The sequence below is a fragment of the Macrosteles quadrilineatus genome, unplaced genomic scaffold, assembly GCF_028750875.1.
Source record: "Macrosteles quadrilineatus isolate MER2022 unplaced genomic scaffold, UCM_ALF_1.0 Scaffold_7__1_contigs__length_78375512, whole genome shotgun sequence".
Classification (NCBI taxonomy): domain Eukaryota; kingdom Metazoa; phylum Arthropoda; class Insecta; order Hemiptera; family Cicadellidae; genus Macrosteles; species Macrosteles quadrilineatus.
The window spans coordinates 2,307,038-2,319,558 of record NW_026542600.1 but is presented as its reverse complement, the minus strand read 5'-3'; the positions used below and the strand labels follow the sequence as shown (position 1 = coordinate 2,319,558).

At 37.4% G+C, this 12,521-nt stretch overlaps 1 protein-coding gene across 3 annotated transcripts in view; it reads right to left on the bottom strand.

The window, feature by feature from the left end:
• Nucleotides 1–12,521, bottom strand: part of LOC128998035 (TBC1 domain family member 5-like) — a 54,874-nt gene that overhangs the window by 35,948 nt on the left and 6,405 nt on the right. For 2 of the 3 annotated variants that reach the window (XM_054423976.1, XM_054423977.1), the window contains exons 3-4: nt 11,091–11,265; nt 2,846–3,016 (exon numbers count right to left, since the gene is read on the bottom strand). In XM_054423976.1, the coding sequence (XP_054279951.1) occupies nt 2,846–3,016; nt 11,091–11,265 (346 nt within the window). Of the gene's footprint in view, nt 1–2,845; nt 3,017–11,090; nt 11,266–12,521 lie in introns of those variants that run through there. The other variant, XM_054423978.1, reaches the window with a different exon arrangement.

Sequence of the window (12,521 nt, the reverse complement as noted above, 5' to 3'; positions counted from 1 at the left end):
TTTCATTTTGCCGTCTGACTGCCTTCTCATAGGCCGGACACTTCCTTGACCCAGCTTCATGCTTGCTATTTTCCTTCTTATCTCTTACGCAGTTTATACATCTAACCTTTTCCTTCTTACCCTTGTTGGGGCAGTCCTTATAGTCGTGCTCCCCAGCACAGTGGGAGCAAGCAGGGGTTTCACTCTTACAGTGCTTTGCCACATGTCCAAACTTCTGACACTTAAAACACCTAGCAACATCCACATAGTCTTTCACCCGACAACTTTGCCATTCTACGAAGATCCGCTCTTTCCTTCTTAGCCAGTTCCTCACCCGTACAGAACATTCCACCACAACATGACACCTTTTCCCTGTCGATCTTAAATCCTTATACCTATGTCTTACCGCAAACTCCTGCTTGAAATCCGCCTCAACAATTTGGCTCTCCCCCATGTTTCGGGAGAAAATCTCCTCCTTGACCTCATCTTCCGTCAGTTTAGCACTAACATCATAAATCATGATGAAAGGTTTTTTCTTCTCCGGACGCTCTACTTTCAACCCTGCCTCTTTCAACGTCTCTTGCTTCATGAGATTTTGCACTCCATCCTCATTTTCTGCTTCAATAATCACACCATTCTTGATATTTATTAGCCTCTTAACTTTCAAGCCGATTTCAGAAGGCCGTACTAACTTTTTCAAGGTTTTAGTCACTTCTTCAGTCTCCAAGGTGTCATGCCGCACTATAATTTGTTTCGGTGCTTGGACTACGGGTCCTTTCATTCCAGTTACCCTTGGAACCATTGGGGTATCTTTCTTCAGCACTGCTGAGTAGCTCACTCCAGCCGCGCCTGGAACAACCTTGTCCTTCAGATTGTCCATTTCATGTCTCACGGTGGAGCTCACGATCTTTAAAAACTCTCTTCGTTCTTCTAACCTTGTTTCAATCCGGACTCTATCCTCTCTTGCCCTAATCAGCTCTTCCTGGAACCGGTTCAAGTACCTTCCAAACTTCTCTGTCTGAGGCTTTGTCACCATTTTCATGATGGTTGGCTGTTTGAACCATCCCTTCATCTTACCCAGAACCAAACTCAAGCAAACTAACGGGTCTTCATCCTCGACCTTTTCTTCCTCATCCGATTCCAAATCCTCAGTCTTCCTGGCTTTCCTCCTTTTCTCTTTCTCCTTTTCCTCAGGGCTTCTATTCCTCTTCTTTTGCTTCTCCGCCTCGGACTCCGACTCCGCCATACTGCTGGTCCCCGATCGATAGCCTCCTCCCAACGCAGACGCGGACCCCCTGGAGCTACTCAACCTCCTCTCCTTCTCGTGTTTTTCCAGGAACTCCTTTTCCGCCGCTATCCTGTCCTCTTCAGCCTTTCTGGCTTCTTCTCTCCTAGCCTCATCCTCCTTCAATGTTCTCAATTGATCAGCCGACATCTTGATTTGCAATTAATGTAATATAAAAATCTTTTAAAAAGCTTCTCTTTGGTGTAGGTCAAACTGAAACCTGAAAACTACATACAATTCATTAGTGATGGTTTTTTTGTGTTCCCCGGTTCATAGGAGTATTGCCAATCACTCCTGCGCCGTCCATCGACCGAGGCCCTACATTTCACCAATCAGGCCAAACCTCCTCGGACACCGATGCCCACCTATCACAGTCGCAGGCACCCGCATATGCCCATGGTTCTTGAGCCGATTTCTGACAATTTTGAAGCACCGCTTTCAGCGTGGCGAGGCTGCTTACTAACGGTGGCCCCCACTGTTGTCAATTTCACAGCAGTGGCTGCCATCAAGCTTAGGTCTGGAGTTGGCATGCGAAGGTATCCCCACTAGCGTCCCCCATTACCCCGACCAGAATGCAAGGGGAGGTCTGGTTCACAAATGGTGACCAGCTCAGATTTAGGGCCGTTTGCCATGGGCAAGCCATGACGTCCCCGGACACCCAATCCGCCTTCGTGTTTTTTAAAGACCCCTCACACACCGCCTCTGTTCAACAGACCGCCACTTGATTTCCCTTGATTCCACTTCAAAGCCAGGGGTAGGCAGGCACGTTCTGGCAGTGAAGGTCGGGACTCGTGTGAAACGTTTTGTGAGTTTTTGTTTTTGCTTTGTTGTTTTTTTTTTTTTTTTGTTTTGGTGTTTTTTTTTGTTTTTTTTGGGGGTTTTTGGTTTCACACGTCAGGTCAAGACCTAGGATTTTTAGATCAAGACCCGGGATGTCAGCCTAGCTATCAACAATCTATGGTTGATAGTACAAATCCATCCAACGTCCCTTAAACTTGGCTTGTAAAATACAGCCTAATCTCCTTAGGGGAGAAAAGGTTTGGGCTATTGCGACTCCTAGGAGCCGGGCCATGCGTTCGCCAACTCGCCAGGCCGGAAGCCAGGCCGGAGAGAGAGAGGGAGAGAGAGAGAGAGAGAGAGAGAGAGAGAGAGAGAGAGAGAGAGAGAGAGAGAGAGAGAGAGAGAGAGAGAGAGAGAGAGAGAGAGAGAGAGAGAGAGAGAGAGAGAGAGAGAGAGAGAGAGAGGAAGAATCAAGGAAGGAGTAACCTGTGGTAGTTTTGACTCGCCTTTTACCGATACCGCATAATATGCTATTACTACTTGGCAGAGTTGATTTTAGTTTTGTTAAATGTCTGTTTCATCTCTATGTTTAGGTGTTATTATATTTTGTGTCCAACAACCATGACGAGTTTGACTTTTAAACCTGAAAATTTACTCATACCGAGTATGAAACAGCTGTAGTCACAGTAACTACAAAGGATCTACAATTTTTGACCATGAAAGCTTGTCCATGAATATTATTTATGGATATTGAGAACGGGACATATTTCATGGCTTATGTAGGCTGATGTTGACACTTACCTGTCTATAGCACATGGTGGGGTGGTCACGGGCGTAGCAGAATAATATATTGACCATGGATTCCTGTATTCTCTCATCCCGGAAGAAATCTACTCCAGGAAATGTCCGGATCACATCCTGTTTGATGACAAAACGCAGATCGTTGTTGCAGAAGTACTGGTGCCAGGGGCTCTAGCAGAAAAACATATGTTATTTGCGGAGGTCTTTACACTCTTAATATCTTGCGAATAATTTGGCGAAGTCTCAAAGGAGAACCATAACTGTAACAAATTATTAGTTTTGAGTCTTTAAGGACTGTAATTAATTTTAAAAATATTTAAAGTTTGATTTTATGACATTGTTGATTTTTTATGAATCAATGTTGTAAAATTACTTTTTTAATCAATACAACTTAGAATTGATAAGAGTTGTACAAAGTTGACATTTTTAACTAAATAAAAATATTCACAATAATTTTGTTGAGGGCCATTAATCTGTAAATTATAAATGTTTTTTTTCTGTTTTTTATCTTTTTTTTAAGAAATTAACATATGTTCTGAGATGGTTAAACTTTAATTTAAATCATTTAAAATTGTTGCGTAAAAAGATTGTTTTATAGATTATTTTTTAGATTTTTATGCAGTGTTATATTTAAATAACATAATAACAATAAGATTGACCATAAATTAGTAAACTGGTCTTTGTCTTTGAGTCGTATTGTCCCCAGAGGCCCAGATGTCCCCAGAGGCCCAAAATATACTCTGTTCAAATTCAAATATATATACATACATATACAAATACTCAGATTTGGATGACATTATTACTTATTAAAGAATAATTCTACATATTATTATGAAGCCACCATACAAATCCTGACAATCTACTTGATACAATGCAAACCCAAAAATAAAACCAAATATATGAACAAATCTTATAGAAAATATAAAAGATAACTCCAGATCCAACTGTGTTACAAGACGAACATTCCAAAATCATATGATAATTTTAATTTAATTATTTATATTTATTAATTTATTATTTACTGTTTACTTACTATTTAATCACATAACTGTGATCCTAAGAGCCGAAACATGTTAGCTATAGTGAAATAATAACTTCAAGGGTGCTAAATGTTTAATACTTTTATTATATATAGCAAATACCTAAGTACTTGTCAAAACTAATAAGTACTCGTTACTTAAACACTAAACAGTGAATAAAGCTGGAGATATTTTAGTAAAAATACAATTAGGCAAATGGAAATTTGCTTAGACCGCAAGTTTGCTGCGGAGGGAGTATTTTTATATCCATTATTTAAAGACATTTACATAAGTATTGTCTGCATTCACTTGGATAAAGCTGTCACAAAGACACATTTAAAACATGTGTGTAATTCATAGATTGTAAGTCTTTTAACTATGTCATCATGCACTAGCAGCAATTTAAAACAATTATAACACACCACATGTGGGAAACCAATTGGATATTTGACATCAGGCTGTGTAGTAAGTGTGTGTCGAGTATTTTACTTGATAATGCGATATGGGCCCCAACTTCATATGATAACCTGGGATTTCACAAACTCGGCACCCGTCCAGTCCACATTACGCTGAGTTTGCGAGACTCTACTGTATCAACAATTTTATATAGCAAAAGAAACAGATCAAACAAAGTTCAGTAAATTACTGTGTGTGTATATATATATATATATATATATATATATATATATATATATATGTATATATGTATTTTATATATAATAAACCTAGCTATTTATTCCATTGATGAATTCTCCACCTCCCACATGTAGTAAGCAATTTAGATAAGAAATGATAATGTTGTAGATTTTATGATGGTAAAAATGGTCATGTTTTGGTCTCACTGGTAAGACCTAAAAGACCCGAGACCGATTTTTCTTTTGGTTTTGACGTCCACAGAGGCTAAAAACACAATCGGTTCAAATTCATCTGTATATATTTGTTTATTTATACATTTATTGTGTATGTCAGTACGTTAGCAAATAACTAGAGTAAAATTCATCCAATTTTGATGAAATACTAACATGTAGGCATAACCCTAATTTTATTTTTATTAACAAGTTTGGGAACCAGCATGAATGGAGTATGAAAACTGCATTTTATGGGTTAAAAATTAGTTTTTCTCTTTTACCTTCAAAATACAAAATTTTACATCTTTAACTAATCTAACTATCTAACTTTACATTTTAATCCTAGCCATTTTGTAGTAGGCTACTTTGTTGTAGGCTTACCCTTAATGGTTAAACAGAAAAAATGTTTATTAAAAATTCCTATGTTATTTTTATGGAGAATATGAAGAAAGAAAGAAAGAAAGAAAGAAAGAAAGAAAAAAGTGCTTTATTCTTCACAACTTATTTACATCTTTTACAATAAAAAACAAAACACACAAAACAATGGTTTATTTAAACCGTCTGTTTGGTTGGCACCTTGCTGTAAAATAACATATTTTAAAACTGTAACATGTAAGTAACTATTTAACTAGGTATACTTATATAAAAAGTACATTTATAATTATTTTTAAATTTATGTATACAGCTCGTAAAAAACATAAAATAAAAGCAACATTAATTCGTTTAAAAATGTGGTTCCAAGCGAGTCTCATGATTTTTAATTATAATTGAAGAGAAATAAATAAAGAAAAAAATTTTAGCTATAAATTGAACTCATTAATTATGTCCCACCTATATTTCCATGCCTTACTTAAATACTGGGCTAAAGCTCGCCAATTCCACCCATTTAAAAAACACTCATATTCTGTTTCGTTTAAAGTATTTTTTCCAAGCCAAAGACGTCTGATATGTTTTAAAATAGGGCAAATTGCAATAAAATGATATGCAGTTTCATTTTGTTGAAGATTACAGAGAGTGCAAAGATAATTTTGTTCAGACCACGGCTTGTAGTTTAGATTTATCAGTTCTGCTCTAGCTTTAATAGCCCAAGAAGCGATATGCGTATTGTTGAGCATTATTGGGCTCCTATCGCCAAGTTCAAGGTCGAGCGTCAGTAATTGCCTGTGGTGGACAGAGGTCCGCGCTCGGCCTACACACTCCTCCCTCCACCTGCCACGCAACACTTCCGCCACCGTCCTCAGCTGGAGGCCCAACCCCTCTGGATCGAGATCTTGGAAACTAAACTCAATATTGCATTTTTGTCCCAAATACTCCCATTCTCTACACCAAGATGTTTTTTTCTCGATTATTTGTTTTGCTAAAAAGTTTGGCAATCTTTTGGGTGGCAAAGTTAAACATCTCAAAATATAGTTAATATTTAAATTTATAGTGTAAAAATAAAGTTTATCGAAGTATGTTTCAAGGTACAATACATATTTTGGCGTATTATAAGGCAGTGCAAATATTCTTTTTAGAAAAAAAGTTTGTACTGATTCAATTATTTCACTTTCTATGAAACCCCAGGTCTGTGCTCCATAACAGATTGTCGATCGTACAACAGCCTCGAAACACGATATTTTGGAAATCATTGGCACTTTATTGTTTTTAAATAAAGAATTCCATACAGAATTGATAACAAATTTTCCTACTCTGGCTTTTTCCTTAAAATGGCTGTTCCATGATAGGTTGCTTGTAAATGTAACCCCTAAATACTTATACTGATTTACCACCTCGATAACGTTTCCTTTATACCTCCACTTATCACCTGCCTTTAGTCTTCCACCCTTTCTGAACACCATTATCTTAGATTTATTTAGATTGACAGTTAGATTCCAAGTGTCACAATAGTTTTCTAATTTTTTAATCATATGCTGCAGCCCAGTGTTTTATGGAGAATATGTTAACTGTTGTAGTTTAAGTTTACTAGTTTCCTAGTGTATAGATATATTTTTATCAAATTTGCTTAAAGGACTTACTTTACTTTATAGTAAGCTATTAAAATTTCAATAAAAAATATACTTAGTTTATTACATTCCCTGTAGCTGCAAGCCTAGACGCTCAACTAACCTAATAGATAAGTAAGAAACAGAGGATAATTACATTCAATGGTACACTTATATGGTGTCTAGCACCAGTCGCTGGTGTCCCCTTCCGGTGCGATACCAGGGGCTCCCGACGACACAGACTCCCGACGACACAGACTTCCGAAATGTGACGTCACGGCCGACCACCCCTCTCTCTATCTGAGTGGAGTGGGAGAGAGTCGTTGCGGTAACGCCCCCGATCCAGCCGATGGCTTGTCCTCCACACGAAAACCCCTACAAAACTATGACGTCTCGGCCGTCTATCCCTCTCTCCGGGTAAAGTGGGGAAATGTGAGTTTTCGTCCGCGATTTTGATGTTGTTGATTTCCACTAAATTAACGATATAATTGTTTTAAACCAAATTTGTAAAGCATGGCATAGACATATTTTTTTGATATTGTTCATTCCCACTAAATTAGCAATATATTTTAATCAGATTTGAACATAATTTTTAACGCAATTTGGACATTATTGGGAAAGTGTTGAGGTTTGTGAGTTAGTATGACATCCACATAAATCACTAAACTGATTAAAGTGAATGTTGGCTTTTGAATGTAATTATTGTATATTGTATTCATGAAAGCAATAGGAAGACAATGTGATGAATTTACTCTGACTTTTAATGTAAACCTGTAGAAGTTTCAACAGCACATTGGGATATACAACGTCACACAGCTGATTTAAACCAATAATTTAATTCAGAATAATTGTTTCGTTTGTTTAAACCATCGATCTCTATTACTTAGAGATCGATGGTTTAAACTAATTGGTGGGTTTATTAATTATAATACTGTGTTATTTACTGTAGGACATGGGGATTCTATAATGTTAGGGAAAACAGACCAATTATGTATTATTCAAGAGTATTTATGTTTAATAGATTATTATTACGCCACACTACAATGATTTAACGAACTTCCCACGAAAGATTTAGGCCTAGTCCAGAAAACAGCTGTTTGCCGCCAGCTTTAGTCAAATGTGGTTTCATTACGTACTAATGTATTGTAATGAGTTTTTACCGGACAACAACCAGCTGGATGATTACATTAGGCAATGAGTGGTTATAAACCAAATCATAACCTCTCTTAGAGGTTATGAGTAGTGATTGTTAGTCCTTTAGTCGGTGGATATATATAAGGATTTTTTATTGTTAAGTTAGCTTAGAGTGGTATGGTGTAAAATATCTTACACTCGTCCAAAATGTGTTTACCGGACTCGTATGGTAATCCCGTACGACTTCGTGTCGCACGGGAACGACCACACACTCGTCCGGTAAACACCTATTTTCAGGACAAATAACGTAATAATATACTATTACGTCACACTACACTGTTTTGACGAACTTCCCACGCAAGGATTTAGTCCAGAAAACAGCTCTTTGCCGTCAGCTTAATCAAATTGGGTTTCATTACGAACACTGTACTGTAATGAGTTTTACCGGACACCAACCAGCTGAATATATAATGTATTTTGCTTGGCAATGAGTGAGTGTTTAGTTTATAAGCTAAAACATAACCTCTCTTAGAACTACTACATCGTAGATTCAAAAGTGCAACGTGTTTTATTAGAAAACTAGTTATAATATTTTACCATAGAAAATAATGTTTTTCTACTGTAATTTTAAACTGTAAGAGATATAAAGAAAACTGAAATACCGTACGTAAAATGTTTGTTTGAAAAGGACCTTCCACGTGATATGAAATTGTCATACCTTGCTATTTAAAAATTTTGAGTTTTCAGCTTTCTTTTATTCTTCAAATTTGAGATTTTTTCAAATGGAAAAATAACACGGAAAATGCCCTTAATACAAATTATTTTAAAGAGTAGCTCAAGAATAAGCTAGGAAAAAGAATTGGCGCTATTCCGTTCAGTTGTTAAGGTAATACGGTACTTATCTTCAAAGTCCTTTTTTAAAACGTTTTGACCCACCCTGTAAATACGGTTAAAGATAATTAAATTTTTTTGCACCAAAATGATCAGGGTATATAGACCTTTAAATTGATGTATCACACAACCCGTGTTAACATTTGAAAATTTCTCAAAAAGCATCCCTACCCCCCAAATTAGGCCCTTTTGGGGCATTTTTCAAAATTAAAAATAATTTTATTAGATTCGGAATGTCCAAATTAGGGGGAAATGAGAACGATTAAGTGTTAAAAGCCTTACCTTTGGATACAACAGATATGGAAAGTTTTCAAATTAACACCCTGTATATAAAATCAGCTTATTAAAGAAAAGATTTGTTCTGCAAATATTCAATGATATGTGTCTATTTAGCAACGAGAAATCAGTAGTATGTGGCAGTGTTTCACAGCAAGAAGCTGCATTGTTTATATTTTGATTCGATACTAAGATTTTCCCATAACTAATTTTAGTGGACTAGTATTTTTTTCTGACGCCTCAATTATTTTAACCCCAATTTTAATATTGCTTGAAAATAAACCTGAACTATTACGGGGTGTATTTTTATTATTCTCCGGATGACCATACATGACTACCCAGATATATAATTACTAAATAGAAAACATTATATTATTTTGCAATCTTTTATCAATAATACTCAAATTAATTGGTAACTTCCATATTTAGTTTATGGGGTTTCCAATAATTCAATCCCTCCTTATTCAATCCGATGCTCTCGGGTCAAACACCTATTCGGGGAACCGAAATGTTTTGGAATTTGAGTGACGCATACAGTACTTATTTTCGCCCCTCCTCCTACTTTAGAACGAATCAGATAGTTTTTCAATATACGCACAACCCACATTACCCTAAAGCCACTTAAAGGTTTATTTGTTGAAATGTTTAAAGGATTAAAATGTTGATCGGGAAGTAGAACGGCATGTGGTGGGTAACGGGATGCATCGAAGTCACTAAGTCGTGGACAGGGCATATCTGAACAAGGAAAAGGCTACCTACCTACCTCGGCTATTGTGGGGTGGTCCGCCTGGCCGACCCTAATTAATTTCGCTTGACTGCGCTCAACAAAAACAACTACTATACCCAATACCAAAAAGTAAGTTATCTATACAAAATATTAACATTCATTATCATATTATATTTTGTTTTTTCATGTCAATTATTTTGTTACTAAATTTGATGTACTGTAATGAATAATAATATAGTTTAACCATATCCTGTTGTTGTAATATTTTGCTAAATCTATTATGTTGAAAAAATACAATAAAATTATACATATGGTCATAATGTAAACAGATGTGTTGAGGGGACTTTAAAGGCCTCTGGGGCAGAGCCCTAAGGGAATTTATCTCGTTTCTCTTTTGATGGCTCATCTACAGACCAAGACCTTTCTTTAGAGACCCCTACCAAGTTTCTACGCCCAGCCGTTCTCTGAAATTAGCTGTGGCAAAAACCCGTTTTTCCTCCATAAGAATAACATGGGATGGGAATTTAAAGGCCACTGGGGCAGAGCCCCAAGGGAATTTACCACGTTTCTCTTTTGATGGCTCATCTACCGACCAAACCCTTTCTTTAGACACCTCTACCGAGTTTCTACGCCCAGCAGTTCTCTCAAATTAGCTGTCACAAAGAAAAACAGTTTCAAATTAATATATAGATCATAGCATGTTAAAATCAAGCCACGACCTAAACACAGTACAAAAGGAAAAAATGCAAATGGTGATTACTGATCAAATAATACAGAGAAAGTCTTAAGTTGACATTTAAATCACAATTTGGAAACGACCACTGATTGAATGGGTACAGTATTTTACGGATTTGAATAAGGTCGTTTTTTGTATGAGCTAGCTCCCTATGGAATAAGACATATTTAAATTGAATATCACATGGCCAAGATAATCGAGTTTTGGCAATGAACAATTTAAGGATTTCGGGTGACTATTTTAATAATTCTAATAATTTATTCTAATAATTTATTGCTAATTCAGTGGTAATTACGTGCCCTCGGCTGGACCGGGGGGGGTTGCCGCAGGGAATTACGTGTGGAGGTTAAGCCGTCGGCTGGACCAGAGGGGTTGCTACAGAGAATTACGTTTGAGGGTACTTTTTTACTACCTTCGGCTGGACCGGGGGGAGTTGCCACAATGACTCTCTCCCACTCCACTCAGATAGAGAGAGGGGTGGTCGGCCGTGAGGTCACAGTTCGGAAGTCTGTGTCTTCGGGAGTCTGCGTCGTCGGGAGCCCGTGGCGCGTTCCCCCCCTTCCGCTCTCCTTTCTCCTCTTGCCATCGCATACTACAGCACTCACACGGTAGGTTTTACTGTAGCTACTCACCCAAGCTTCCTGAGACAGGGGGTCATCTTCTGTTTCTTCATTGTGGGGGTCCACGCTATGTTTTTCCAGCAGCTCACGATAACTCTCTCGAGCCACCCGAGTCTCTTCCACCCATCTTTCTGGATGTCCCGAACTCAAAACCCCGAGTAGCAGCCGCCAACACACACTTCGGAACCTGCCGAGTCAGACATTTATTATCAAAATAGATTCGTTTGGTGTGAATGATAAGGTGTTACACAGCTAGGCCTTGTTACAGCAATATTGTATGATTTTCAGATGGCAGAATAAGTTGCAAGGATCTAGGCACTTCTCACTTTACAGAAAATAATCAAAGTAAAGAAAAGATAAGTACTTTCTGTAAAACCCTAGAGAAAAATATTATTTACTAAAATCCACCCTCCTACCAGCCAGTGAAACTTGTGGGGCAATAACCAGACAAGCATGAAATAATTAGGTACACCTTTGTCTAAGAAATTGAATACCAGCATGGGCTGCCATGACCCAAAGAGAGAGGGAAAGAACATGATAGGCCTACAAGAGAAACTACCACTCAGGATATCTAATGGACTTCTAGTATGTGGCACCTTATCCTTGTCCACAATAAGACCTCTTTAAAAATAATACAAACCGCTAAAACCCCAAAATTATAAATGTTCAGTGGCTACTTAAATTTTGCTGACATTAACATTTGCTTTGCTTTGAAATCAGTTAAACACCACTGAGGTATCTCCCTGGTGATAAATGCTTAGTTGCACTATTTTAGAACCTCACCAATAGCAGATGTCTACTAAACCTCAAAGCAAAATGCCCTCAGGAACCCACCGCAGTTAACACTCAAGCGAATTTCCATTTTCCTGATGGGATTTTCACTTCAATATTTTCTAAAAAACATGATTTTAATAATTGACAGTCATAAAGGTTTAAATACTAGAATCACACCAATCTTCAGCAACTGCAGCAATACCTGCGAGCATTTCTTGGGATAATGCAACATTTACTAACCACGTTTGATTATACTAAAAGAGAACCTGCGGAAACGTTCAGCCATAGGCTACTATCCCAGATTTCACTAGCCCATGTAAAATTCAAGTAGCCAACAACTCACAGACTTTATCCTGGCCATCAAAATTCACGTAGAAATCCCCTGTTGGTTGGCTGGACACACTGCTACACTCAATCAATCAATCATTGAGATGGGGACGCCACCTAGGTGTGTATTTTAACCCAAATATGAGTGAAGGATGAGTGTAGAATGGTTTGTGATGACCTGTGTAGCTTTTTTTTTGTTACTGACTGAGATCAGCGGTTTCATTAGTCAGGATAATTTATTCAAAGCCCAATGATCAGGAACAGCTAAAAATGACAACTTGACTACTTGGCAAAATGACTAATTAGGCCAATAGTTTTCTCTTTTTTAAGATATACTTGTTG